At 42.6% G+C, this 27,589-nt stretch overlaps 1 protein-coding gene across 18 annotated transcripts in view; it reads right to left on the bottom strand.

Moving 5' to 3' along the window:
• B3GALNT2 (beta-1,3-N-acetylgalactosaminyltransferase 2) overlaps positions 1-17,449 on the bottom strand; it is a 66,219-nt gene extending 48,770 nt beyond the window's left edge. For 6 of the 18 annotated variants that reach the window (XR_015157148.1, XM_086382843.1, XM_086382846.1 and 3 more), the window contains exons 1-2: positions 16,994-17,299; positions 4,418-4,565 (exon numbers count right to left, since the gene is read on the bottom strand). Coding sequence is in view for 14 of the 18 variants with exons in the window: in XM_086382843.1 (XP_086238969.1) it covers positions 4,418-4,565; positions 16,994-17,105 (260 nt within the window). In the remaining 4 variants the exon portion in view is untranslated. Of the gene's footprint in view, positions 1-4,417; positions 4,566-10,945; positions 11,092-15,774; positions 15,884-16,993 lie in introns of those variants that run through there. The other 12 variants (XR_015157146.1, XR_015157147.1, XM_086382841.1 and 9 more) reach the window with 6 other exon arrangements.
• Between the last annotated feature and the right edge of the window lie 10,140 nt (positions 17,450-27,589).

Genomic DNA, 27,589 nt, shown 5'->3' with positions numbered 1-27,589 from the left:
AGCAAGCACTACAAATAAAGGCTGGATTTATTGTTCTGTTGACTGTCCAGACGTAAAGTGATGGAGAAAATGTTAGTAATTCAGATTAAACTTAAAACTTGTGGGTACACGTATAACTGATTCACTTTGCTGTATAGCAGAAAGTAATACTACATTGTAAATCAACTAGTCTCCCAATAAAGATTCAGTTCAGTTGCTCAGTCATGTCCAACTCTTTGCAACCCCATGGACTAAAGCACACCAGGCTTCCCTGTCCATTACCAACTCCCGGAGCTTGCTCAAACTCATGTCTATCGGGTCGGTGTCATCCAACCATGTCACCCTCCAAAATAAAATAAAAGCCTTAAAAAAAAAAACAAACCACACACACAAAAAATTTGTGGCCATTCCACAATGAATAGTACAAAAAACTGAGGAAATACTCCTCCCTTGTTCAAAACCTATGATCTGATTCAGCAAGGAGGTCACTCCCTTCATTGACTCAGAGTTCTGTCATGTACCACAGTTGTCATTTAGTTTTACACTTGAAATATTCATGCCAGAATTATGCTCTTGTCAACTGCAGCAACAAGCTGGCTATAGATACAAAAGTCTGGCAAATGATGAAAACACTCTGAGAATCAACTGGCTAGATGAAGTCTGAGACTTTTATAAACATTAGTTTCTGTCAATTATACACTACACAGCCTTTGTATCAATAAAGTTTATAACAAACATATACATACAAATAAGCATGCTTTTCTTCAGACAGCCAGTGGATAAACATTTAACATCACACCCCTGACTGCAGGTACCTCAAACTCAACAAATCTACATCTGAGCTCCTTTCTCATGAAACCTGCTCTTCTCATCTAGTACTTTTTGTCTCGATGGATGATTTCATTATTCTCCAAGTTAGAAAGCTAGCAAATATTCTAGCATTCTCTTTCTCTTTCTACGTTCAATAGCCTTAATTTTTTAAAAAGTCACCACTTTAGCTCAGCCCTTAGCAGTCCTTGTCTAAATGGGTCTCACCCACCCCTGAACTCTCAACACACTGTCTGGTTCCTGCCTGCTGCTGCTGCTAAGTCACCTCAGTCATGTCCGACACTGTGCGACCCCGGAGACAGCAGCCCACCAGGCTCCCCCGTCCCTGGGATTCTCCAGGCAAGAACACTGGAGTGGGTTGCCATTTCCTTCTCCAATGCATGAAAGTGAAAAGTGAAAGTGAAGTCGCTCAGTCGTGTCCGACTCTTAGCGACCCCATGGACTGCAGCCCACTAGGCTCCTCCATCCATGGGATTTTCCAGGCAAGAGTACTAGAGTGGGGTGCCATCGCCTTCTCCGATATCACAGCACACATAACATTTTATTACACTACTACATCTATTTCCTTCTACTAAACTCCAAGCCCTCATAAAGGCTCAGGCTGTACTGGATTTATCTATACATAGCATACCACCTGCGCAAAGGATAATAAACACTTGAGAAACTGACAACTTACAGCTTCACTACAAAGGTTTTTAATTAAATAGAGTCCTTGAAATGTATGTGGAGTCTGGCTCCTTCAGTGAAATACAAGACTTGAAAGTAAGCCATAACCACAGAAATGCAAAGGCTTTCTTTTACTAACAGCCAATTATGCCAGAATACTTTTTACAAACTAGAATATAGCTGTTTAGAATAAAAGTATAAACAGAAATGAACAAATGTGTTAAATTATTGCAGATATTTACCGAATTTAAGCTACCTTAGTCTTACTAGGTCCACAAAATTACTCTGCCCCAGGAAAAAGTATTGAGCTAATATCTATTTTTATATAGATATCCCATCATTTTAATAAAACAAATCACCAAGCTTACTTAATTTAAAGCCCTAATGCTATGACAGCAAATAAACTATCGATGAGAGCCTGAATGTTAACTCTACTCATTATATGTAGCTCTCAATCATCCCCTCAATAGTTGTTGAGTGTCTTACTCTGCCAAGTTAGGTTCCAGGTGCTGGAAATATACCAGTGAAAAAAGCTGAAGCCCCTGTGCTCATAAAACACAGTTTGTGCGGAAAGACAAAATTTGTAAATATACAACTAAGTATAATAAACATACTAGCTTGTGATACATATCATAAAAAAAATAAGTCCAGTAAGAGAAGACAGAGTTGGAATGGTACTATTTAACATGGCACTGCCTGCGAAGGTGATATCTAAGCAGAGGCCTGAAGACAGTGAGGAAGTGAGCCGTGAGGACATGCGTGGAACACGGGCACAGGCAGGGAATGGCAAGTGCAAAGGCCCTGAGGCAGGAGCACACTGAAGGTATTCAAGGTGGCCAGTGCAGGGGGAGCAGACGCAGGTAAGGCCAAAGGCCACAAAAAAGACCTGGGACTTCACTCTGAGCAAGAAGAGAAGTTAGTGGAGGTGTATGAGCAGAAAATTGGCATAATTTGGCTATTTTTAAAAGGATCATTCTAGTTACAGTATGGAAAATAAAACATAAGGGATGAAAGGTGGAAGCAGAAAGTTCAGACACAGAGGCTCCTGCAGTAATCTGGGTGAGGGGTGATGGTGGCCTGAACCAGTGTGGTGGTTCTGTGGTGCAGGTGGGGAGAGGCTGGATTCCAGATGCAATGGAAAGGAAACACTGAGAAGATACGCTAGTAGACTGGATGTGGATAAGATAACACTGTACTATGAATTGCAAAAACCTATTTTTCTGATGCTTTGACATTCCCCCCAACAGGCTGTGAGCATCCTGCCCAGATGACCAGGTACACATGGGTGACGAGGCTGGTCCTGCCACAGGTTTGCTCTCTTGCCACCCCCTACCCCGACAGTGACCTAGTGACATTCAAACACAGCAATGAAATGCCTTCACACCTGTCGCTTGTACTTTCCTCTCTGACCCCCAATAAAGGCACCTGCTGTTGGGTCTTCCCTCTCTTGGCTCCCCACCTGCTCGGGTGAGTCCGTTCCCTGGATGCTCCTCCTACTCAGTCCCCTGCACTGGGGTGTTGGACCTCTCTCTCTCAGACCCGTGAGCATAATAAATCCTTTAATCTCCTATGCCTCAGGAAATTCCCAGGGTAATTTCCGCTGCTGTGTTGCAATGATCCTTCAAGACCCCACAAGGGCGACTCACTCCTCCATTCACAAGACAAACACCCAAGTTTTTGGTCTGAGCAACTGGGAGGGAAGGTCATTATTTTCTGAGCTGGGAAAGGCAATCAGAAGTGCAGGTTTTCAAGGTGGTTCTATAGCAGTGATGCTTCCGAGGCCCTTCTATCATCATTTCGATCATGAACTAGAGAAACCTGTCTTGAAAAGGAATGGAAGCTGCTATGAGTAAGATAGGAAATCTATAAATTTCACTACTGGTGATGAGAAAATTCACAACCACAGTTCCCTCGTATACTACTCAGTCACAAGCATGCCAGCTGTATACGATCCTGAGGGCCTTCTCTGCTTCTCAGTGACTTCACACAAGCACAGAAGAATCTTCACACCACTAGGAGTCCACACTTCTCTGCCTCTCTTTCACTAGCCCCTCACTGCATAATCTTCAGAGGCTGCTTTTCTTGAGAAGACTAAGACCTTGGGCTCCTAACCAATAACTGAGCCATCTAATGCCAACACATGACATGCTGGTACTTCCCTGACGGTCCAGTGGTCCAAGAATCTGCCTTGCATTGGAAGGCACTCAGGTTCGATGCCTGGTTGGGGAACTAAGATCCCACACGCCATGGGGCAACTAAACTAAGCCTGTGTGCCACAACGCAAGAACCTGCACATTGCAACAAAAAATCCCACGTAATGCAACTAAGATCCAACAGCCAAATAAGTATTTAAAAAAATAGATAAATCAACTGTACTCCAATATAAAGTCAAATTAAAAAAAAAACCCACAACAACACGTGACATGCTATCAAAGCTCAAGTCTGGAAGGGTGGCTGAGAGAAAAAGAGGATGGCAAACTATACAAATCGTAGACCACACACAGCTAAAACCACCACAGAACAGAAACAAACTAAGTGTCTCCCAGTGAAGTCAGTCAAAAGCATATTTAGACACAAATCCATCTAGTAGAAACTACTCTGGAACAGAACCTTTTAAGGACCATTCTTCTAAATAAAAGCAAAAAAACCCCCAAAAGCCAATAAAGAAAAAGCAAACAAACCAACCACACTAGGTATCTATAAAAACTAGGTATGTGAACCACTGAATATGGAATATACTCCTCTCCAACTATCTTTTGGCTTAAAATCTTGGTTAAGTTTACTTTGGGGGCTCAACTACATGGAGAAAAAGCAAAATGAGATAGTCCTCTCTCCTGGGAAAAAGAGGCCACATATCTGAATTAATAGCTCTGACTATCCAAGAAGAGGTTTTTCAGAACACTCACTCAATATGGCAGGCAAGGTGTGAACTCAAGGAACCTACCGTTGACTTAGTGCTGGATGTTGTAGCAAATGCTTCAGCCAGGTGCTTCTTATTACATTGCGAAGCTGATGGTTATTGCGGGCTGACAGCACACCAACCACCACGTCATAGTGATTAGATTTCCACTGAGGAAATAAGGCCAACTGATCTAGAAATAAGCAACAATAAGCTGAAATGTCATGTCTCAATTATTGTTAAGTCCAATATGTAGCATACAAATGTTTATTACAAAATAATATATGTTGATGCTTGTAAAAAAAAAAAAGACAAATAAATACAAAGAAAAAAAATTTTAAAGCGCTCGTAACCTCACCATCCAGAGATATCCACTACTAACATTGTGGCGTAGCCGTTTTGTTTCCATACCTATATATGTATTTGTGCTCACACAGTACGTATGTAGGGCTTCCCTGGGCTCAGCCGGTAAAGAATCTGCCTGCATTGCAGGAGACCCCAGTTCAATCCCTGGGTTAGGAAGATCCCCTGGAGAAGGGATAGGCTACCCACTCCAGTATTCATGCGCTTCCCTGGTGGCTCAGCTGGTAAAGAATCCGCATGCAATGCAGGAAACCCAGGTTCCATCCATGGGTTCAGAAGATCCCCAGGAGGAGGGCATAACAACCTACTCCAGTATTCTTGCCTGGAGAATTCCCATGGACAGAGGAGCTGGTGGGCTACAGTCTATGGGATCACAGAAGAGTCGGACACGACTGAGCACCTAAGTGCAGCACAGCATGCATGTCAATTCTTAAAAACAAGTGAGATGTTTCTCATTGAGAATCAGTTCAGAAGGTCAATGTGGCATAAACTGCACAGCAGTGAGCAGCAAGAGCCAATTAAGCTATAGTCAGAATCCTGGCTCTTTAGCTATAAAAGTTATTTAACTTCTTAAGCTTTAGTTTCCTTAAGTAGAAACAGGTGTAATAATACTTCTCATAGAGTTGTTGTAAAAATTAAACAAAATAATGTGTATAAAGGTCCTGGCTTGGTACCAGGCAAACAGCAGGCAATCAAGCAACTAACAACAACAAATTTGCTTTCAAAGGGGAAGCCACACATTAATATTGGTTACTAAGTCTGGGAGATAAAGCTGAAGGACTACCATGCTGCAAAGAATCAGAACCCTTATTTATGCCAATAAATTCTACAAGCAGCAAACATTTATCACTTAGTCTAAAGAGGGGAAATAGCATTTCTTTTTTTCTTTTACTTTTTGGCTGCATCACACAGCAAATGGGATCTTCCTTGACCAAGGATTGAACCCACACCCCCCACAATGGAAGTCTGGAGTCCTAACCACTGGACTGCCAGGGAAGTTCCTGAAACATTTCTAGTTTGAAGGAAAAAAAAAAAATCAAGTGACAAGTCATTATTTTTACTGTCATATTTATGACTCATTTTCTATTGTCATTTAATGGACGAGATTACATTTTATAAATCTGTCCTCAGAAAAAGATAGAAAGATATTTTGTCCCTATTTATCATCAGCAGTTTCAAAGCTTGTAAGCTACAAGCCTATACATAGCTCTGATTAGGGATCCCATTTCATCTTTCTCCAGTGGTGAAAACTGATCCAAAATGTTTCCAAAAATAAATCATTGAAGGCCGGAGAGTGTTACTACATTAAACACACTGTTTTTGTATCCCATAGGATCTAGTTATTCAAAAGACAACAAAACTATGTTATTTCTTCAAGGGAGAATGATTTAAATGCTTATGTAAAATTAGCAATGACAACCCATTCCCTCCTCCTCCTTTATCAGAGAGACACTGGTAGTAAGTATATTTTATTGACAGCAGTGAGGCAAATGCAGTCACCCACACATAACTGACTGCAGAGCTGACATGCTGCCACAGTATCAGTAAGAAGCTATTCAAATCCTTGGGCCTCAGTTTCCTCATCAGAGAAGACTGACACCAAAAAGTCTTTAGATGCTCTATTTCATCTGTTTCAAAATGTCTTCTCAAGAGATTAAAAAGCTTTAAAAGATTAGAGGAAAATTTAAACGTATCCCAAATGCCTCAGTTATTGACATCGTGAGAAAACAAAGCTGCTGCACAAAAATCTCAACATAACTGAAACATCTCTTTAAATGCCAAACACCACTACCTTATTTTGGATCAGTAATCAAAATAGGTCTTTTATAGATGGATTACATGAGACATAATTCAACCTTTTCTTGATCGCAAAATCTCCTTAAAATTGCTCTCCGATCTCTCTTTCTCAACATTAATTCTAGCCGAAGCATCAACTCAGTTTCTTATCTTTTACTTGGACCTACAAGGGTATCCTAATGGTTTCACCCGGACCTCTTGAGATTTTTCTATAAATAAATAAACAGACACGAAGATAACCATGTGGTATGTGAAAATCTCACGGATTACCGCTGTAAAGTACTTTTTGATCTTATTTCACTTCTCTCTGCCACTGCCAATCCTCTCTGCTTCTAATCCATGTCTAAGTTGCTTCTATTGAACTGTGTAACTTCCCATACATTTCTCTTTTTCTTGCAGAAGAGAAGTACATGTCAGATTTTCGCCTTCAGAGAACTTCTACTTCCAGGAAAACAGTTTTCTAAAGACTCAACCGAAAAACTCTGTTAGAACTAATAAATTCAGTAAGGTTACAGGATATATAATATACGAAAGTCAACTGTATTTCTATACAATATCAAACTATCAGAAAGAGAAATTAAGAAAACAATCCCAATTTTAATTGCATCAAAAAGAATAAAATACCTAGGAATAAACTTAACCAAGGTGGCAAAAGATCTGTACACTGAAAAGTATAAGATATTGATGAAATCAATTGCAAAACATAAAAACAAAAGATATCCCATGCTAATGGATCAGAAGCATTAATATTGTTAAGATGTCCATACTAGCTAAAGCAATCAACAGATTCAGTGTAATCTCTATTAAAATTTCAAGGACATTTTTCACAGAAACAGAAAAAAAAAAAATCCTAAAATTTGTATGGAACCGCAAAGACCTTGAATAGCCACAGCAATCTAGAGAAAGAAGAACAAAGCTGGAAACACCATACTGCCTGGTTTCAAACCATATTATAAAGCTATGGTAATCAGTACAGTACTGGCATTAAAACAGACGCACACATCAATGGAACATAATAGAGAGCCCAGAAATAAACCCACACGTGTATGGTCCATTCAATTACAGCAAAGGAGCCAAGAATACACAACAAGGAAAGGACAGTCTCTTAAACAGATGATATGGGAAAACTGGACAGCCACATGCAAAGGAATGAAAGGGAACCACTAACTTACCACTATACACAAAAATCAACTCAAAATGGATTAAAAACTTGAATGTAGGACCATAAAAGTCCTATAAGAAAACACAGGCAAGTAAGCTCCTTGATGGTGGTCTTTGCAATAATTTTTTTAGATGTGACACTAAAAGCAAAGACAACAAAAACAAAAATAAACGAGACTATATCATACTAAAAAGCTCCTGCACAGCAAAGGAAACCATCAACAAAAAGTGAACAGGCAACCAACTGAACAGAAGATATTTACAAATCATATCTGATTAATATGCAAAGCACATAAAGAACTCATACAACTCAATAGCAAAAATCCACAGAATCCTAGTTAAAACTGGGCAGAGGATCTGAATAGACATTTCTCCAAAGAAGACATACAGCCTGCTGTCAGCTACGTGAAACAGTGCTCAAAATCACTCATCATCAGGGAAATGCCAATCAAAACCACAATGAAATCTCACCACACCTCCTGGCATGGCTATTATCAAAAAGGTAAGAAATAATAAATGTTGGAGAGGACGTAGGGAAGAGGGAACTCTTGTGCACGCACTGTTGGTGGGAATGTAAATTGATGCAGCCACTATGAAAAACAGCATGGTGGTTCCTCAAAAAATTAAAGATAGAACTCCCATTCGAGCCAGCAAAACCACTTCTGGATATTATCTGAAGGAAATGAAAACTTCCACTAGAAAAGACAAGAATGGAGATGATATGCATGATAGTGAACATGGGGATGCTCACTGCAGCATTATTTTCTATAGTCAAGATATGGAAGCAACCTAAGTGTCCACTGATGGGTGAATGAAGAAAATGTATTCTTTACACACAATGGAATGTTACTCAGCCACAAAAAAGAAGGAAATCTTGCCATTTGCAGCAACACTCAAGACCCTGCGGGCATTATGCTAAGTGAAGTAAGTCAGACAAAGACAGACTAATAAAACAAAACACCAAATTCATAGAGAACAGATAGGTGTTCACCAGAGGATGCGGGTAGGCAAAACGGTAAGAGGTACAAACTTCCAGCTATAAAATAAGTAAGTTCCGGGGTTGTAAATACAGCATGATGACAACAGTTAATAATACTGTATTGTAGAGAGTTGCCTGGTGGCCTAGTGGTTAGGAGACCAGGCTTTCACTGCTGGGGCCTTGGGTTCAATCCCTGGTCAGAAAACAGATTCCACAAGCAGGACCAAAAAAAGCAAAACAAAACTGCATTGTATTTAAATGTTGCTAAACAGAGTAGGTCTTCAAAGTTCTCATCAGAGGAAAAATAAAACTTTGACTATGCGTGGTGACAGATGTTAACTAAATATATTATGGTTAGCTATATATATTTCAGGATATATACATGTATCAAATCATTCAGCTGCACAACTGAACTGAGGCTTGTTAGTCAATTATACCCCAATTTTAAAAAGAGCCTGTGGTTTCTTCTACCACATGCCACCAGTGTGTATCAGTGCAACAGATCTGTGAATACTGTTACACAGTATAAAACTCAAAGGGGACAGCTGCCTGGCGGCCTCGGGGTTAGGATTCAGTGCTTTCACTGCTGTGGCCCAGGTTTGACATCTAGTCAGGAAACCAGTATCCCGGCAGGCTGCATGGTGCAACCAAGATTAAACACACACACAAACCCCTCTAAGTGGATGCTGTGTAAGAACGCAGCCCAACTTCTCAGTCCCCTTCTGTATTTTTCTCACCTCTGCTCAGTGTTCCAAGCATAGGGTAACTTGTTCAATTCTCATGTCTGAAAATTGGGGGAAAAAAAAAACAACCCAACCCAACTAAAAAGTAAACATGGGCAAAAAAAGATAATTCACAGAAAAATAAATGTAAAGAGCCAACACATCTACGAAAAACAGTTCAACGTCACTGGAAGCCAAGTTTGAATGACAGCAATAAGACACGAGTTTTCTCTTACATTCAAACTGACAAATATCTTCTTAAATGACAATGCCCTAATGATGGATATTTTGAAACAGGCAGTTGTTACCAGGAAAAGGCTACTTTCCTATGCTGCTGACAGGAATGTACTCCGGTATAATATTCTACAGGAAATTTCCCCATGATACATCAAATACCTCAGAATTCTGTAACTTTTGTCCTTAGCTAAAAATACATTTTAAAGAAATAACCGGTGATGCATTAAAAGATCTCTATTCATCACAGAGTCGTTTCTTAATAATGAAAAACTGCAAACTACATGAACACAATGGACAAGGCACTAGTTAAATAAATTATGGTGTATCCACATGCCAGAATACTACACAGCCACTGACATTATGCTTTAAAGAAATCATTAAATATTGTTCTACATCTTATGAAAAGAAGCAGGTTATGAGATCTATGTACATCGAGTGTGTTAGTCGCAGCTGTGTCCAGCTCTTTGTGACTCCCTGACTGTAGCCCGCCAGGTTCCTCTGTCCATGGAATGCTCCAGGCAAGAATACTGGAGTGGGAATTTCCTTCCTACTGGAGCCACTTCCTTCTCCAGGGGGTCTTCCTGACCCAGGAATCAAACCCAAGGCCCCTGCACTGAAGGCAAAGTCTTTACCACCTTAGCCACCAGGGAAGCCCTATGTACTATATGATTCTATTTACATAAAGCACATAAAGCCAGCAAATCTCTGCATTAAAGATTAGGATCCTGTTACCACTCCTGGCCATGGGAGCACAAAGGAAGCTTCTAAGGTGTTGGCAGTTTTCCTGTCTTTAATTTGGGTGCTGATTAACTGGGTGTATTCAGTTTGTATTAGAAATGGACACAGAACAACGAACTGGTTACAGACTGGGAAAGGAGTACGTCAAGCCTGTATATTGTCACCCTGTTTACTTAACTTATATGCAGAGTACATCATGCGAAATGCTGGGCTGGATGAAGCACAAGCTGGAATCAAGATTGCCAGGAGAAATACCAATAACCTCAGATATGCAGATGACACCACCCTTATGGCAGAAAGTGAAGAGGAACTAAAGAGCCTCTTGATGAAAGTGAAAGAGGAGACTGAAAAAGTTGGCTTAAAGCTCAGCATTCAGAAAATGAAGACCATGGCATCTGGTCCCATCACTTCCTGGCAAATAGATGGGGAAACAGTGAAAACAGTGGCTGACTTTATTTTTCTGGGCTCCAAAATCAATGCAGATGGTGACTGCAGTCATGAAATTAAAAAACACTTGCTCCTTGGAAGAAAAGCTATGACAAGCCTAGAAAGCATAATAAAAAGCAGACACATTACTTTGTCGACAAAGGCTCATCTAGTCGAGTTATGGTTTTTCCAGTAGTCATGTATGGATGTCAGAGCTGGACCATGAAGAAGGCTGAGCACCGAAGAACTGATGCTTTTGAACTGTGGTGTTGGAGAAGACTCTTGAGGCTCTCTTGCAGATCTGCAAGGAGATCAAACCAGTCCATCCTAAAGGAAATCACTCCTGAATATTCACTGGAAGGACTGATGAAGCGCCAATACTTCAGCCACCTGATGCAGAGCCGACTCACTGGAAAAGACCCTGATGCTGGGAAAGACTGAAGGCAGGAGAAGGGACAACAGAGGACGAGATGACTGGATGATATCACCAACTCGAAGGACCTGAGTTTGAGCAAGCTCCAGGAGATGGTGAAGGACAGGGAAGCCTGACACGCTGCAGTCCATGAGGCTGCAAAGTCGGACACAACTGAGTAACTGAACAACAAACTCGGTTTGTGAAATCACATCGAGTTTACATTTATGTGCACTTTTCTGAATATACATGACATATCAAAAATTTTTAATACTAAATAATTCCCCAAACATGTTTTATGTATGTACATTCAAAAACTGCCCAGTATAGATCATTTTCTTTCATTTTTTTAAAAACTAATTTCAAAATTTTCTATAAGAAGCGTGTTTTACTTTTGTAAGTAAAAAATTTAAATCATGGTATGTGAATGGACGGTCTATGAATCACAAATCCATTCATACTTTGCCAGTTTTATCCTCTTGATCCATTCCTTTAAATTACTGAGCACTTCCTACATTCACTGCCTTAGATGGCAAACATACAGCAATAAACAAATCTTCATAATGTCAAGAATCATTAAAACTACACACAAGCTCCCCAAAGGCAATGATCATTTCTCTTCTTTAGTATGTAGGACACCCTGAGAGTCTGGCAATCTGCTAGCCTCTGGACTGAAAGTGGACATTCAAAATTTTATTAAAGACCAGTGGAGATAGAATTCAGAACTGAGTGTTCAAAACAAGCTCACAGATCCTTAAAATTGAGACTGAAATTTCCACTCTTATATGACTGCTCTCAGATGACATCAACCACAGATAGGCAGAAACCTAGAAAATGAAGAAAACATGTAAGTTCACCACAGATCTGATGATCAGGACAATCATTATACACACCAGCAGTACGTTCTCACCAATTTCAGATGCCAAAAAAAACACCTCACTAGCATGGGCATTAGCCTCCATCAAACCACCACTCCTCTCTAACATTCACGAAGTGTTCACCATGAATCAGGCACTCTTCTGGGTGTTTTATTAACAGAATCTTCACAATAACCCTATGAGGTCATCATCTTATAAATAAGGAAACAACAGAAGCACGGAGACAAGATTAACATTTAGGGATCATTTCAGATGAACCAGCCCTCGGCGAAACTGCTAAGCAAGCTCAATTTGTCTTTGACCTTCTACTTGCCCCATGTCAGTTTCCATTTAACAAACTATGAATACCTTGAGAGCTGAGACTAAAAACCCAGCGCTCTAAGGATTTGTTGAATGGCTATGCTTCTTTCCTGTCTTGGTTTCCTTCTTCCCAAATATCCTAGAGAGAAAAGACTTCTTTTGTCACATCATTTTTCTAAGTTAACTGCTAAATTAATTCCTGCTAAGGCACAACCCAAAAGCAGTACGTTAAAACCGAGATATCCTGTATCGTTATTCTCCAGCTCAAATGGCTGTCTATGCCTCCACGGTCCTCTCCTCACCCCAGGTGTGTGGGATTTCACAACAGAAGAGCTGCTTGCTCTTCATCAGCTGTTCTCTCTGACCAGGTCTCACCTGTTCAAGGTCATTAGAACAGCGTGCCTGTGTGCTAAGTCGCTTCAGTCGGGCCTGACTCTTAGCGACCCTATGGACTGCAGCCCGCCAGGCTCCACAGATTCCCCAGGCAAGAACACTGGAGTGGATTGTCCCCTCCTCCAGGGAACCTTCCCGACCCAGGGATCAAACCCGCGCTGCTTAAGTCTACTGCATCGGCAGGCGGGTTTTTTACCACCAGCACCACCTAGAAAGCCCCACATTAGAACAGCACCAGGCACTAACCCACCTGACTCAGTGCACTCAGGTTCCTGCCCAACTGTGGCCTCAAACAACCTCCCCGACCACTCTACTTAACACAGCAGCACACCATTCTCTGTCCTCTTACGCTGCTTTATTTTTGCCACCACACTTATCACTCTCCCTTATGACATTTAATAATTACTTTCCTACGTTCTGTCTTCCCTTCAAAACTGTAAACTGCATGAGGGCAGGGACATTATCTTGATTACTGCTTAAATTCCACACCTACAACAGGAGTTGGCAGTGAGACAGCTCTCAAACATCTGCAGAGTCAGCTCTCTAAAAGTTAGAGAGCCTTTTTTAATATTCAGGGGAGATAAACCTCCCTTTTGAAAAATACTGCCATGACTTAATGAAACTGAAGACAAAGAGGCAGAAAAGAGAACAAAAACGAAACTTAAAATGTAAACACCAGGGACGAATACTAACGAACTTTTGGGTTTTCTCTCTCACTTTAGGCTTAAGGGATAAGGGCTGAAATGTAAAAATGCTCAAATGTTTTAGTTTGAACTGGTAATAACACAATGAGAAAAGGATTTGTGGGAAATTTTAGCAATTGAGATGCTTCTTTTGTTTTTAGTTTCAAAAGTACCAGAAGTGCAAAAGGGACAGTTAGGACTCTCCAAGGTTTCACTTAGATTAAAATACTCTATTTATCATTTGACTGGATGTACAATATCCATTTAAAGTCAAAGTTAACTTACACACTAGTACTGAACTCCTCACTGAGAGCTGTGTCCCTTTCCAAGGTCTCCTTCCTAATTTCCTTAATCTAGCCTGGTCTCACAAGACGGCAGATAAGGCACCATCAAAACTAATGGAGGGGGGAAACTTAACTCTGAAAAAGAAAAAAGTTGTTTACAAAGTTACTTTTAATACTTTGAGGTGAGCCCACAGGACTTTAAAAAAAAAAAAAAAGGAAGGGGTAACTCCCTCACCCCCAAGAGTGGTCCAGGGAAGACTGGCTACTTGAGTGGAAGGTACCATAAGAGAGACAAGAGAGACCCAGTGCAGACTCAGGGCAAAGGGCTGCCATTGGGGCTGGGAGCTGTGAGCACTATGAGAAAATGCGAGCACGGTGGGACTAGCTCCAGGAACAAAGACAAGCATCAAGAGGGTTGGATTCGAAGTCATAAAACTTACAGAACTGGAGCAAATAATTTTTAACACAAAAGACCCCAAATAGCCAAAACAATCTTATGAAAGAAGAACAGAGCTGGAGGAATTAGGCTCCCTGACTTCAGACTACATTACAAAGCTACAATGATCAAAATAGTATGGTAGTGGGACAAAAACAGACACACGCATCAGTGGGAACAGAGAGCCCAGAAATAAACACACACACTTATGGTCCATTAATCTATGACAAAGGAGGCAAGATGAGACAAGGGGAAAAAATCTCTTTAGTAAGTGGTGCTGGGAAAATCACACAGCTATATGTAAAAGAACAAAATTAGAACATTCTCTAACACCATAAACAAAAATAAACTCAGAATGGATTAAAGACCCAATGTAAGATTCAGTTCAGTCGCTCAATCGTGCGTGACTCTTTGCTACCCCATGGACTGCAGCACGCCAGGCTTCCCTGTCTATCACCAACTCCCGGAGCTTACTCAAACTCATGTCCATCGAGTTGGTCATCCTCTGTCATCCCCTTTTCCTCCCGCCCTTAATCTTTCCCAGCATCAGGGTCTTTTCAAATGAGTCAGTTCTTCGTATCAGGTGGCCAAAGCATTGGAGTTTCAGCTTCAACATCAGTCCTTCCAATGAAATTCAGGACTGATTTCCTTTAGGATTGACTGGTTGGATCTCCTTGCAGTCCAAGGGATCTCAAGAGACTTCTCCAACACCACAGTATATAATCTTACATATAATTTAATGTAAGATTAGATACTATAAAACTCTTTGAGGAAAAAACAGGAAGAACATCTTTGCCATAAATCACAGCAATGTTTTTGGACCCAACTCCTAAAGGAAATAAAAGCAGAAATAAACAAATGGGATCTAGTTAAACTTAAAAGCTTTTGCACACCAAAGGAAACCACTGACAGAAACAAAAAGCCAATCTACCAAATAGGAGAAAATATTTACAAATGATATGACCAATGAGTGATTGACATCCAACATATATAAACAGCTCATATAATTCACCATCAAAAAACAACCTAATTAAAAAATGGGCAGAAGAACTGGAGACACTTTTCCAAAGAGGAAATGCAGATGGACAACAGGCACATGAAAAGATGCTCAACATCCCTAAATCATTGCTGCTGCTGCTGCTGCTAAGTCGCTTCAGTCGTGTCCAACTCTTTGCGACCCCATAGACGGCAGCCCACCAGGCTCCCCTGTCCCTGGGATTCTCCAGGCAAGAACACTGTCCCTAATCATTAGGGAACTGCAAATCAAAATCACAACGAGATATCACTCCACACTTGTCAGAATGGCTATCATCTAAAAGAATACAGGGTTTTTGCTTGTTTATGGACCCTAAAAGATATTTAGGTCATAAATATCCCAAGTACACTCTAAAAATAAATTCCAGTAGAGCTCACTCATCAAACCAAAAAAAAAAAAACTTGTAAAATACAAACACAATGAATCTTACAGAGCATTTATATATATATACACATCTATATATATAGTGCTCTCTCTCTCTCTATATATATATAGCACTTTTTCCTCAGGTCCATTTACAAAAGTCTAAAAAAAGAAAACAAAAACAAAATCCTAACCTGTTAAGTTAAATGTCCTGAAATGCTGCACTTTCATTAAATCATTTAAATAGGATCTTAATTCTATTCAGGTCACACAAATAGTCTTTTCAAAGAGCTTGTAGCTTGTCTAAGAGAAAAGGATTTTAAGAGAGTGTTACCAGAATAAAGAACTCCAATTATAACAATGAGACTGCTTTGAGGATTGCCAAATTAGTTTCTATACTTTCTACTTCTAAGTTAAGGCACAGAGCCATCTCAGGATTGCAAATATTCAATTCTAATCCTTAAAAATACTGCACAAGCAAACAACTGTCTTGGGAAGAAGTGGTAAGAAAAAAATTCCCAATGGAGTTAAAAACCAAAACGACTATTATCTCATCTTTACAACAGCCTTCCAGGCTTCTTTAAAATATGTCCTAGGGCAAGCCCTTAAAAAAGAAGACAACAAAAAAAAGAAACCTTAAGTCTTAGGAGCGGTGGAATTCATTAACAGCAAATCCACCGTGCTGTGGGCAAAGCACTCTATTTATCAGGCTGTGAAGCGAACATGAACAAAGGTTTTCCCACGAAAGAATAACTTTTAGAGCAAACGGTTAACATAAGTAAAGAACTCGATACTTTCGTGTATGTTTCATTAGCAGGCTTTGCAAAGGAAACTCCCAGGAGCAACTCCACTCGGAGCCATTCCCTACTTCATGCCTAAATTTGTTCAACAGACTTACATCAGAGTTTTCAAAAAATACAAAGTACAGTACATTTTTAAAGCAAACTTATTCCTTAAAAGCAAAACCCAGCCACCTTTTAAAACACGCACAAACTTGATCCCTGGCCCGAAGACCTCAAAGTCTTGACCGAATAAGACCAACAACTTGCGCAGGAAAAAAGCAACCTAGTAGCCCTGCGCTGGGCTGAGCAGCTGCCGCTCGGGGCAGAAGGACCCACGGGGCTTTGCTCCCGGGCAGGCGCCGGGCGACCCGGGCCAGGCCTGGGGACAGCCGGAGGACCTGCTGTCGCGTGCACCAGCCTTGTGGCCATTGAGAAACGCGGGGATGTGGGAAGCGCCCTCAAGTTTGCCCGATGTTAACGCCCCGCGGATAAAGAGGGTTATTTGTTTCATCTGCGGAACTTCGCGTCGGGCCGCCCTCCCCCCAGTCCGGGACCCGCGGAGGAGGCCGCCAGGAGTCTCGGAGCCGGCCTCCCCGCCTCGGGGCCGCCCGGCCCGGCCCCAGGTCCTCACCTGCCGGGCCAGCCCCCGAGGCGCGGGCGGGCGGCGGGGAGCGCAGCCGCAACCAGAGGTGCAGCGCGGCCCCGAGCACACACGGGCACAGCAGCACCAGCCAGTTTCGCATTGGCCGCCCCCGCCGGCTCCACCTCGCGCCCCCGCCGCGCGCCGGGCTCTCCCGCGTCCCGGTGGAGAGAGAGGGGACCTGCAAGTCGGGAGGCCCAGGGGCAGCGGCCAACTCCCTCACGACCACTCCGGGGACACCCGCCCTCGCGCCCGCTGCCGTCTAGGTTCCTCTCGGCTCCAGGGCCCGCGACTCACGTTCCTCCGACCGCGGGCGGCGGAGGATCAGCCGGCTGGAGCCCCGCCCACTCCGCTGGGCCTTCCCCCCAGCCCCGCCCACCTTTTCTCTCGCTTGCCCCGCCCCCTTCTCTCGCATCCCCTCCCGCTCCCACCAGCTAGCCGGGAGTTGAAGTCCCGCCCTGGGCTCAAGCAAGGAGTGGACCAATCATCCCGTGGCTGAGAAACCATATTTCCCATAATCCCAAGAACTCGCTTCCGTCACTCGGCGGTCGCAAAGGCGAAGCGCGAGGCCCCACATTGAGCATGCGCAACCTTCCTCGAGGCCTACTGCCCCCTGATGGCCAAGCCGAGGTAGTGCTGGGCCACCCAGGACTCCCGGACCGCCTTTACCCAGAGAGGGAAACACAGCTGAGGTGAAGTGTGCTGACAGCCTAAGGTGTAGAGGCATGGAAAGGAGGACTCTTCCTTTAAATCACACAGGGCTTCCTTCTGCCGAATGCTAGTCTTGTGTGGGCGATGGGATCTTGCTGACGTCTACTTGGCGCAGAGATCGGGGCGAGGCAGCCCAGTTGCCGTCAGCTGTGAATCATCCAGTATTAGTCCTGGTGCAACGTGTACCCGGCTCTTTGCCCTGTCCTGTCCTCTAGGAACTCCGATGACTAAGATCGCGCCTAGGAGTTAAATTGTGGAGTACGACAGTGACGGTCCAATCGAGGGTAAAATTCCACTGCCCCGATTTCCAACTGGCTCTGGGAACTTGCAAGTAGAACGAGATGCAGGCACACCTGCTGCAGTGCGTGCGCCGGGACAACACGGGCTCCAAGACCCCTGTGCGCAGGACCCCTGCAGCGCTCCTTAGGGATGAGGTGCTGCCCATCGGCCTGAGGACTTGGCCCCTCCAGCTCGCCTCTGGTCAAACGCACGAGTACCGTGGTTGAGGCAGTGAGTGAAGGGGCGAGATGGTCAAGGTACCGATGTTGAGACGGAGAGGGTGAAAATGAGCGCCTGGCTTATGGTGTTCCGATTATTTGTTTTTAAGGTTTCCCAAATTGTGGAAACAGAAGATAACTAAGGGGTTGACCAAAAATTTAGGTTTAAGTAAAAATAAAAGACGCGTTTTTCATTTCTACCAAGGACTCTATTAAACATTCTCACTAACCAAGGGAACATTTTGGCCAACCCAATATATTGTTGGAAAAAGCCTTGGTTGAAAGCCACAGAAAATCCACTCAAACAGGCTTAAGGGATAAAGGGTAATTTATTCAAGTCACTGAACAGGCCAGAAGAGGTCTTAGGTACCGTCAGTACCATAGTCTCACTGATTGGCAATTTAACTTCAGCAATTAAAATTACTTTGTATTTGATTGTTTTGTAATGTGGTCTGTATTACGTTTAAAATTTGTTTTAATTGTTGTATAAAAGCTATAAGCCTAAGGAGTTTATACTGTATGTTTGTACTATTTAAGTAAAATAAAAATAATTTAATTAATACAGGATCAAAAGGAATTTTTTCATCTTAAAGGAATTTGTATATTTGTTACTTGTCTCTTTTTATTATATCTCTATTTGTTAAGGGCTTCCCTGATAGCTCAGTTGGTAAAGAATCTGTCTGCAATGCAGGAGACCCAGTTCAATTCCTGGGTCAGGAAGATTCACTGGAGAAAGGATAGGCTACCCATTCCAGTATTCTTGGGCTTTCCTTGTGACTCAGCTGGTAAAGAATCAGCCTGCAGTGAGGGAGACCTGGGTTGGATCCCTGGGTTGGAAGATCCCCTGGAGAAGGTGACAGCTACCCACTCCAGTATTCTGGCCTGGAGAATTCCATGGAGTGTATAGTCCATGGGGTCACAAAGAGTCGGACACGACTGAGCGACTTTCACTTCACTAGTCATCTCTTGCTACCTAACAAATTACTCCAAAACTCTGAAAATGATAACAGTCATTTATTATGCCTCACAGTTTCTGTGGGTCAGGAATTGAGGAACTAAATTTTGCTTCAGGATCTCCCATAAAGTTGCAGGCAGAGGTCAGCCGGGGCTGTGGTCATCTGAAGGCTTGACTGGTGCTGGAGAACCCACTTCCTGGGTGGCTCACTTCCATGCCTGGCAAGTTGGTGCTCTCTTTTGACCGTTCTAAGTGGGTCTTTCCAACGAGCTGCCTCAGAGTCTTCACACCATGGCAGCTTGCTTCCTAAGAGCTGGAGACCTGAGAGACCAGTGTAGATGGCACAGAGCCTTTTAGGATGAGTGCTGGAAGACATGCATGGTCACTTCTGCAAGATTCTATTGGTCACACAGACCAGCCTTGATTCACTGTGGGAGGGACCACATAAGAGTGTGGAGACCAGGAGGCAAGGATGATTGGGGGTCACCTTTGTTGTTGTTGTTTGGTTGCTAAGTTGTCTCTGACTCTTTGCGACCCCATGAACTGTAGCATGCCAGACTTCCCTGCCCTTCACTATCTCCCAGAGTTTGCTCAAATTCATGTCCATTGAGTCAATGATGCCATCCAACCATCTCATCCTCTGTCACCCTCTTCCCCTCTTGCCCTCAGTCTTTCCCACCATCAGGGTCTTTTCCAATGAGTCAGTTCTTCACATCAGGTAGTCAAAGTATTGGAGCTTCAGCTTCAGCATCAGTCCTTCCAGTGAATATTCAGGGTTGATTGCCTTTAGGATTGACTGATTTGATCTTCTTGCTGTCCAAGGGACTCTCAAGAGTCTTCTCCAGCACCACTAGTTTGAAAGCATCAGTTCTTCAGCACTCAGCCTTCTTTATGGTCCAACTCTCACATTCTGTACATAACTACTGGAAAAACCAAGTGGGCATGTATGTGCTAGGTTTTGACTATATGGTTCTTTGTTGGCAAAGTGATATCTCTGCTTCTTAGCTTCTTAATATGCTGTCTAGTTTTGTCATAGCTTTTTTCCAAGGAGCAAGTTACTTTTAATTTCATGGCTGTGTTCACCGTCTCCAGTGATTTTGGAGCCCAAGAAAATAAAATCTATCATTGTTTCCACTTTTTCTCCATCTATTTGCCATGAAGTGTTGGGACGAGAATGCCATGATCTTCGTTTTCTGAATGTTGAGTTTTAAGTCAGCCTTTTCACTCTCCTTTACCCTCATCAAGAGGTTCTTTAATTTCTCTTCGCCTTCTGCCATTAGAGTGGTAATATCTACGTATCTGAGGTTGTTGATATTTCTCCTGGCAATCTTGATTACAGCTTGTGCTTCATCCAGTCCAGCATTTTGCATGATGTACTCTGCATATAAGTTAAACAAGCAGGATGACAATATACAGCCTTGACATACTCCTTTCCCAAGCTTGAACCAGTCCATTGTTCCATGTCTGGTTCTAATTGTTGCTTCTTACCCTGCATACAGGTATCTCAAGAGACAGGTAAAGTGGTCTAGTATTCCCATCTCTTTTAAGAATTTTCCACAGGGTCACCTTAGATGCAGGCTACTGCAATATACTATGAAAATTTGAGAAACACTACTGTTTCTAAGGTCATGCAGTGATGAATCTGCCTGCCAATGCAGGAGATGCAAGAGACATGGGTTCAATCACTGGGTCAGGAAGATCCCTTGGAGGAGGAAATGGCAACCTGCTCCATATTCTTGCCTGGAAAATTCCATGGACAGAGGAGCCTGGCAGGCTACAGTTCTTGGGGTTGTAAAGAGTTGCACCCAACTGAGCATACACACACACACACACACACACACACTCTAATTCTAAACAGTCTGGGGAGTCCTTATGTGTGTGTATGTTACTCAGTCGTGTCTGACTCTTTGCAACTCTATGGAGTATAGTCCGCCAGGCTCCTCTGTTCACAGGACTCTCCAGGCTTTAGGACGCCAACATATTCTTCATGGCCCCTAAAAGCCCTGAAGACAAGAAAGAACAATTTGTCATCCTTGTGAGAAACATGGAATTAGTAGGATGTGATCATTGTGTCTCCTGGATATATGTCACCAATATCAGTGTGCCCTTGTCCCAGAATAAGGAAGGAGACAATGTCATGTCTAGAATTTTTTTTTTTTTGTCGCTCCTCACAACCCATGGAATCTTAGTTCCCAGACCAGGGATTGAACCTGTGCCCCCTGCAGTGGATGTGCAGAGTCCTAACCACTAAACCACCAAAAGTCCCCATTATGCTGACCTGCTTTCTATATTTTAATTAAGGAAATTGTCAGAAAGTAACAATTGGTTGTTACTAAGGGCGTCCTGCTTTTTTATCTTCAGAAAGGCAGTAAAATGCCTCTCTTAAAATCCTAAAATTTTCATCGTGTGATTAAAGAATTATAATGAGCTAACCCCCAAAGAGGTATAATCCCCAATTTAGGTAGATCTATTAATTCGTCAAATACTTACTTAGCACCTACTATGAGCCAGGCATTTTTGTAGGCGCTTGTAATAAATTTATGAACAAAAACAAAGGCTCCTGTCCTGTGATGGTGGGGGCTGGGGGCAGAAGACAGACTATAGATATAATCAAGAAATACATTTTACCAGCATGCACTACAGAAAATATGAAAAGTCGAACAGGGACAGGAAATTGGGAATGTGGGACTGAAATGGGGCGGATTGCAGTATTAAATAGCAGTATTTAAACAGCTGTTCAGAATTAGTGAGCATTAAAGGGAGGAATCAAGAAATCAAGTAAGATGGTAGGTGTTGCGAGAGGGCATCAGAGGGCAGACACACTGAAACCATACTCACAGGAAACTAGTCAATCTAATCACACTAGGACCACAGCCTTGTCTAACGCAATGAAACTAAGCCATGCCCATGGGGCAACCCAAGATGGATGGGCATGGTAGAGAGGTCTGACAGAATGTGGTCCACTGGAGAAGGGAATGGCAAACCACTTCAGTATTCTTGCCTTGAGAACCCCATGAACAGTATGAAAAGGCAAAATGATAGGATACTTAAAAAGGAACTCCCCAGGTCAGTAGGTGCCCAATATGCTACTGGAGATCAGTGGAGAAATAACTCCAGAAAGAATGAAGGGATGGACTCAAAGCAAAAACAATATCCAGCTGTGGATGTTACTGGTGATAGAAGCAAGGTCCGATGCTGTTAAGAGCAATATTGCATAGGAACCTGGAATGTTAGGTTCATGAATCAAGGCAAATTGGAAGTGGTCAGAAAGGAGATGGCAAGACTGAATCTCGACATTCTAGGAATCAGCAAACTCAAATGGACTGGAATGGGTGAATTTAACTCAGATGACCATTATATCTACTCCTGTGGGCAGGAATCCCTTAGAAGAAATGGAGTAGCCATCATGGTCAACAAAAGAGTCTGAAATGCAGTACTTGGATGCAATCTCAAAAACGACAGAATGATCTCTGTTCGTTTCCAAGGCAAACCATTCAATATCATAGTAATCCAAGTCTACGCCCCAACCAGTAACACTGAAGAAGCTGAAGTTGAATGGTTCTATGAAGACCTACAAGACCTTTTAGAACTAACACCCAAAAAAGATGTCCTTTTCATTATAGGGGACTGGAATGCAAAAGTAGGAAGTCAAGAAACACCTGGGGTAACAGGCAAATTTGGCCTTGGAATACGGAAAGAAGCAGGGCAAAGACTGATAGAGTTTTGCCAAGAGAACGCACTGGTCATAGCAAACACCCTCTTCCAACAACACAAGAGAAGACTCTACACATGAACATCACCAGATGGTCAACACTGATCAGATTGATTATATTCTTTGCAGCCAAAGATGGAGAAGCTCTATACAGTCAGCAAAAACAAGATCGGGAGCTGACTGTGGCTCAGATCATAAAATCCTTATTGCCAAATTCAGACTTAAATTGAAGAAAATAGGGAAAACCACTAGACCATTCAGGTATGATCTAAGTCAAATTCCTTATGATTATACAGTGGAAGTGAGGAATAGATTTAAGGGATTAGATCTGATAGCTAGAGTGCCTGATGAACTATGGACAGAGGTTCGTGACATTGTACAGGAGACAGGGATCAAGGTCATCCCCATGGAAAAGAAATGCAAAAAAGAAAAATGGCTGTCTGGGGAGGACTTACAAATAGCTGTGAAAAGAAGAGAAGCGAAAAGCAAAGGAGAAAAGGAAAGATATAAGCATCTGAATGCAGAGTTCTAAAAAAAATAGCCAGGAGAGATAAGAAAGCCTTCCTCAGCGATCAGTGCAAAGAAACAGAGGAAAAAAACAGAATGGGAAAGACTAGAGATCTCTTCAAGAAATTAGAGATACAAAGGGAACATTTCATGCAAAGATGGGCTCGATAAAGGACAGAAATGGTATGGACCTAACAGAAGCAGAAGATATTAAGAAGAGGTGGCAAGAATATACAGAAGAACTGTACAAAAAAGATCTTCACGACCAAGATAATCACGATGGTATGATCACTCACCTATAGCCAGACATCCTGGAATGTGAAGTCAAGTGGGCCTTAGAAAGCATCACTACGAACAAAGCTAGAGGAGGTGATGGAATTCCAGTTGAGCTCTTTCAAATCCTGAAAGATGATGCTGTGAAAGTGCTGTACTCAACATGCCAGCAAATTTGGAAAACTCAGCAGTGGCCACAGGACTGGAAAAGGTCAGTTTTCATTCCAATCCCAAAGAAAGGCAATGCCAAAGAATGCTCAAACTACCACACAATTGCACTCATCTCACACGCTAGTAAAGTAATGCTTAAAATTCTCCAAGCCAGGCTTCAGCAGTACGGGAACCATGAACTTCCAGATATTCAAGCTGGTTTTAGAAAAGGCAGAGGAACCAGAGATCAAATTGCCAACATCTGCTGGATCATCGAAAAAGCAAGAGAGTTCCAGAAAAACATCTATTTCTGCTTTATTGACTATGCCAAAGCCTTTGACTGTGTGGATCACAATAAACTGTGGAAAATTTTGAAAGACATGGGAATACCAGACCACCTGACCTGCCTCTTGAGAAACCTGTATGCAGATCAGGAAGCAACAGTTAGAACTGGACACGGAACAACAGACTGGTTCCAAATAGGAAAAGGAGCACATCAAGGCTGTATATTGTCGTCCTGCTTACTTAACTTCTATGCAGAGTACATCATGAGAAACACTGGACTTGCAGAAGCACAAGCTGGAATCAAGATTGCTGGGAGAAATATCAATAACCTCAGATATGCAGATGACACCACCCTTATGGCAGAAAGTGAAGAGGAACTAAAAAGCCTCTTGATGAAAGTGAAAGAGGAGAGTGAAAAAGTTGGCTTAAAGCTCAACATTCAGAAAACTAAGATCATGACATCTGGTCCCATTACTTCATTGGAAATAGATGGGGAAACAGTGGAAGCAGTGTCAGACTTTATTTTTGGGGGCTCCAAAATCACTGCAGATGGTGATTGCAGCCATGAAATTAAAAGACGCTTACTCCTTGGAAGGAAAGTTATGACCAACCTAGATAACATATTGAAAGGCAGAGACATTACTTTGCCAACAAAGGTCCGTCTAGTCAAGGCTATGGTTTTTCCAGTGGTCATGTATGGATGTAAGAGTTGGACTGTGAAGAAAGCTGAGCGCCGAAGATTTGATGCTTTTGAACTGTGGTGTTGGAGAAGACTCTTGAGAGTCCCTTGGACCTCAAGGAGATCCAATCAGTCCATCCTAAAGGAGATCAGTCCTGGGTGTTCATTGGAAGGAATGATGCGTAAGCTGAAACTCCAGTAATTTGGCCACCTCCTCCGAAGAGTTGACTCATTGGAAAAGACTCTGATGCTGGGAGGGATTGGGGTCAGGAGGAGAAGGGCACGACAGAGGATGAGATGGCTGGATGGCATCACTGACTTGATGGACATGAGTTTGGGTGAACTCTGGGAGTTGGTTTCAGATAGGGAGGCCTGGCGTGCTGCGATTCATGGGGTCGCAAAGAGTCGGACACGACTGAGCGACTGAACTGAACTGAAAGGGAGGAATAAACTAAACCATCCTAATATATTAACTAGTCACCATGTTCCTTCCATCTACCAAGATGCTTTAGCCTACTGAGGAAACTTCACTGGTGTCTTGCAGGCCTATAACAGAGATATGAGTAACTTTTAGCATCTTCAGATATCACCACAGTGAGAGTGGCCTGTATGACCTGTTGACAGGACCAGTCACCCTTCTACGTCCTCGTTATCTTTTATCACCTGATAAACTTAAGACTAAAGTGAGTAAAGCACATAGAGATGATAAACTACAATGGGAAAGAGCACTGAAAAAAGAATGCATGTTTATGTGTAACTGAATCACACTGCTGCACAGCGGAAATTAACAGGGACTTCCCTGGTGGCCCAGTGGCTAAGACTCCGGCTCCAGACGCAGGGGGCCCAGGTCTGATTGCTGGCCACAGAACTGAGACCCCGCATGCTACAGCTAAGAGTTTGTATGCAGCAACTTAGAGTTCACATGCCCCAACGAAGATGGAAGATTTTGAGTGCTGGTACTAAGACCCCATGCAGCCAAATAAGTAAATATTTTTTAAAAAGAGAAATTAACGCAACATTGTAAATCAACTATACTTCAATTAAAAAAAAAAACCGTGAAAAAAGGGCTTCCCTTGTTGTTCACTGGTTAAGAATCCACCTCGCAATGCAGGGGACACCAGCTGACCCCTGGTCTAGGAAGATCCCACATGGCACAGGGCAGCTAAGCCCGTGAGCTGCAAATACTGGGCCCGCACGCAGCAGCTGCCGAGGCCAAGCACCCTAGAGGCCGTGCTCCACAGCAAGAGAAGCCGCCACGATGAGAAGCCTGGGCCCCACGACTGGAGAGGAGCCCCAGCTCGCCGCAACTAGAGAAAGCCCCCACGCTGCACCCAAGACCCAGTGCAGCCCCAAATAAATAAGTATTTTTCTAAATTGAAAAAAAAAATTGGTACAAAAAAAGGTCAGGAGAGAGACAATCTGTATACTGGGAAGAATAAAAAATGTTAAACACGGAGATGATGTGAACAGTCAGTGGAGTTAAGACGCTCCTCGCCTAAGATGGGAACAAGATAACAGAGAGTAAGAGTTAGGGAGAGGCAAACCAGGGAGGCTTGGTCACTTTGACTGCAGTTCAGGGTGAGCAGTGCTATGAGAAGGGAACCACGCACGGACTGTGATGGCAGCACAGAGGAGCATTGGACCCACCCCAAGGCGCCCCGGAGGAGGCTATCCCCTGAAAACAAAGGGCTGGGGCTTGAAGAGGCCAGTTAGCCAGGCCAGAGGGGGAGAAGGGCATTCAGGAGCATCCCAGGCAAAAATAAACAAAACAGCAAGAAAACAACCCCCAGACAGTGATGACATGGAAAGTAGGGAAATGCAAGCAATTTGGTAGGACCATAGGAAAGTTTGGACGAGGAAATGGTGAGAAAGTGAAGAGAAGGCCCAGGCCAGATCATGATTATATGCTGCTGCTGCTGCTGCTAAGTCACTTCAGTCATGTCCAACTCTGTGCGACCCCATAGACGGCAGCCCACCAGGCTCCGCCATCCCTGGGATTCTCCAGTCAAGAACACTGGAGTGGGTTGCCATTTCCTTCTCCAATGCATGAAGTGAGAAGTGAAAGTGAAGTCACTCAGTCATGTCCGACTCTTCATGACCCCATGGATTGCAGCCTACCAGGCTCCTCCATCCATGGGATTTTCCAGGAAAGAATACTGGAGTGGGTTGCTATTGCCTTCTCCAGATTATATGCTATGCTAAGGAATTTGGATTTTATCCTGAAGGCTCTGGAGAAGAATATTTTTTCTGACTACAAAAGTTGCACAAAATTATAAAAGGGAGTTTGGAAAATACAGAAAAATATAAGGAAGAAATTCTTTTTTTCTTTTTTTTTTGCTGTACCACAAAGCATGCAGGATCTTAGTTCCCCAACCAGGGATCAAACCCATGTCCCTGCAGTGGAAGCTCAGAGTCTTAACCACTGGTTAAAGAAAGTGCCTTTTTCTAATTTTTTTTGAGAGAAGAAATTATATCATACCAAATACAAATCATATATTGCTTTTTCCCATTAAAATTATGCTATTATACTATAAATAACAAATTTACATCCATTTATTTTTACCTAACATATAAACATTTTCATATTTAATTAGTAGTCTTAGAAAATATAACTTAATTGAGTAATCATTTGTCTACACTACCTGGTCACCTATTGTTGGACATACAGGTTATGCCCATTTTTCCCCTATAGTAAATGATATTGGCACTTCTGTGCATAATACTTCACCCACATTTTGGATTATTTCCTTTATAAATATTATTTTAAGGCTCTTTGTTCATGCTGGCATTGTATCAACATGTATGTCTTCCTTTAACA

Source organism: Bos grunniens, chromosome 28 (assembly GCF_055505025.1).
Source record: "Bos grunniens cultivar Pamir isolate PY7600 chromosome 28, Bosgru_T2T1.0, whole genome shotgun sequence".
NCBI lineage: Eukaryota > Metazoa > Chordata > Mammalia > Artiodactyla > Bovidae > Bos > Bos grunniens.
This window is presented reverse-complemented; position numbering and strand designations above follow the sequence as displayed.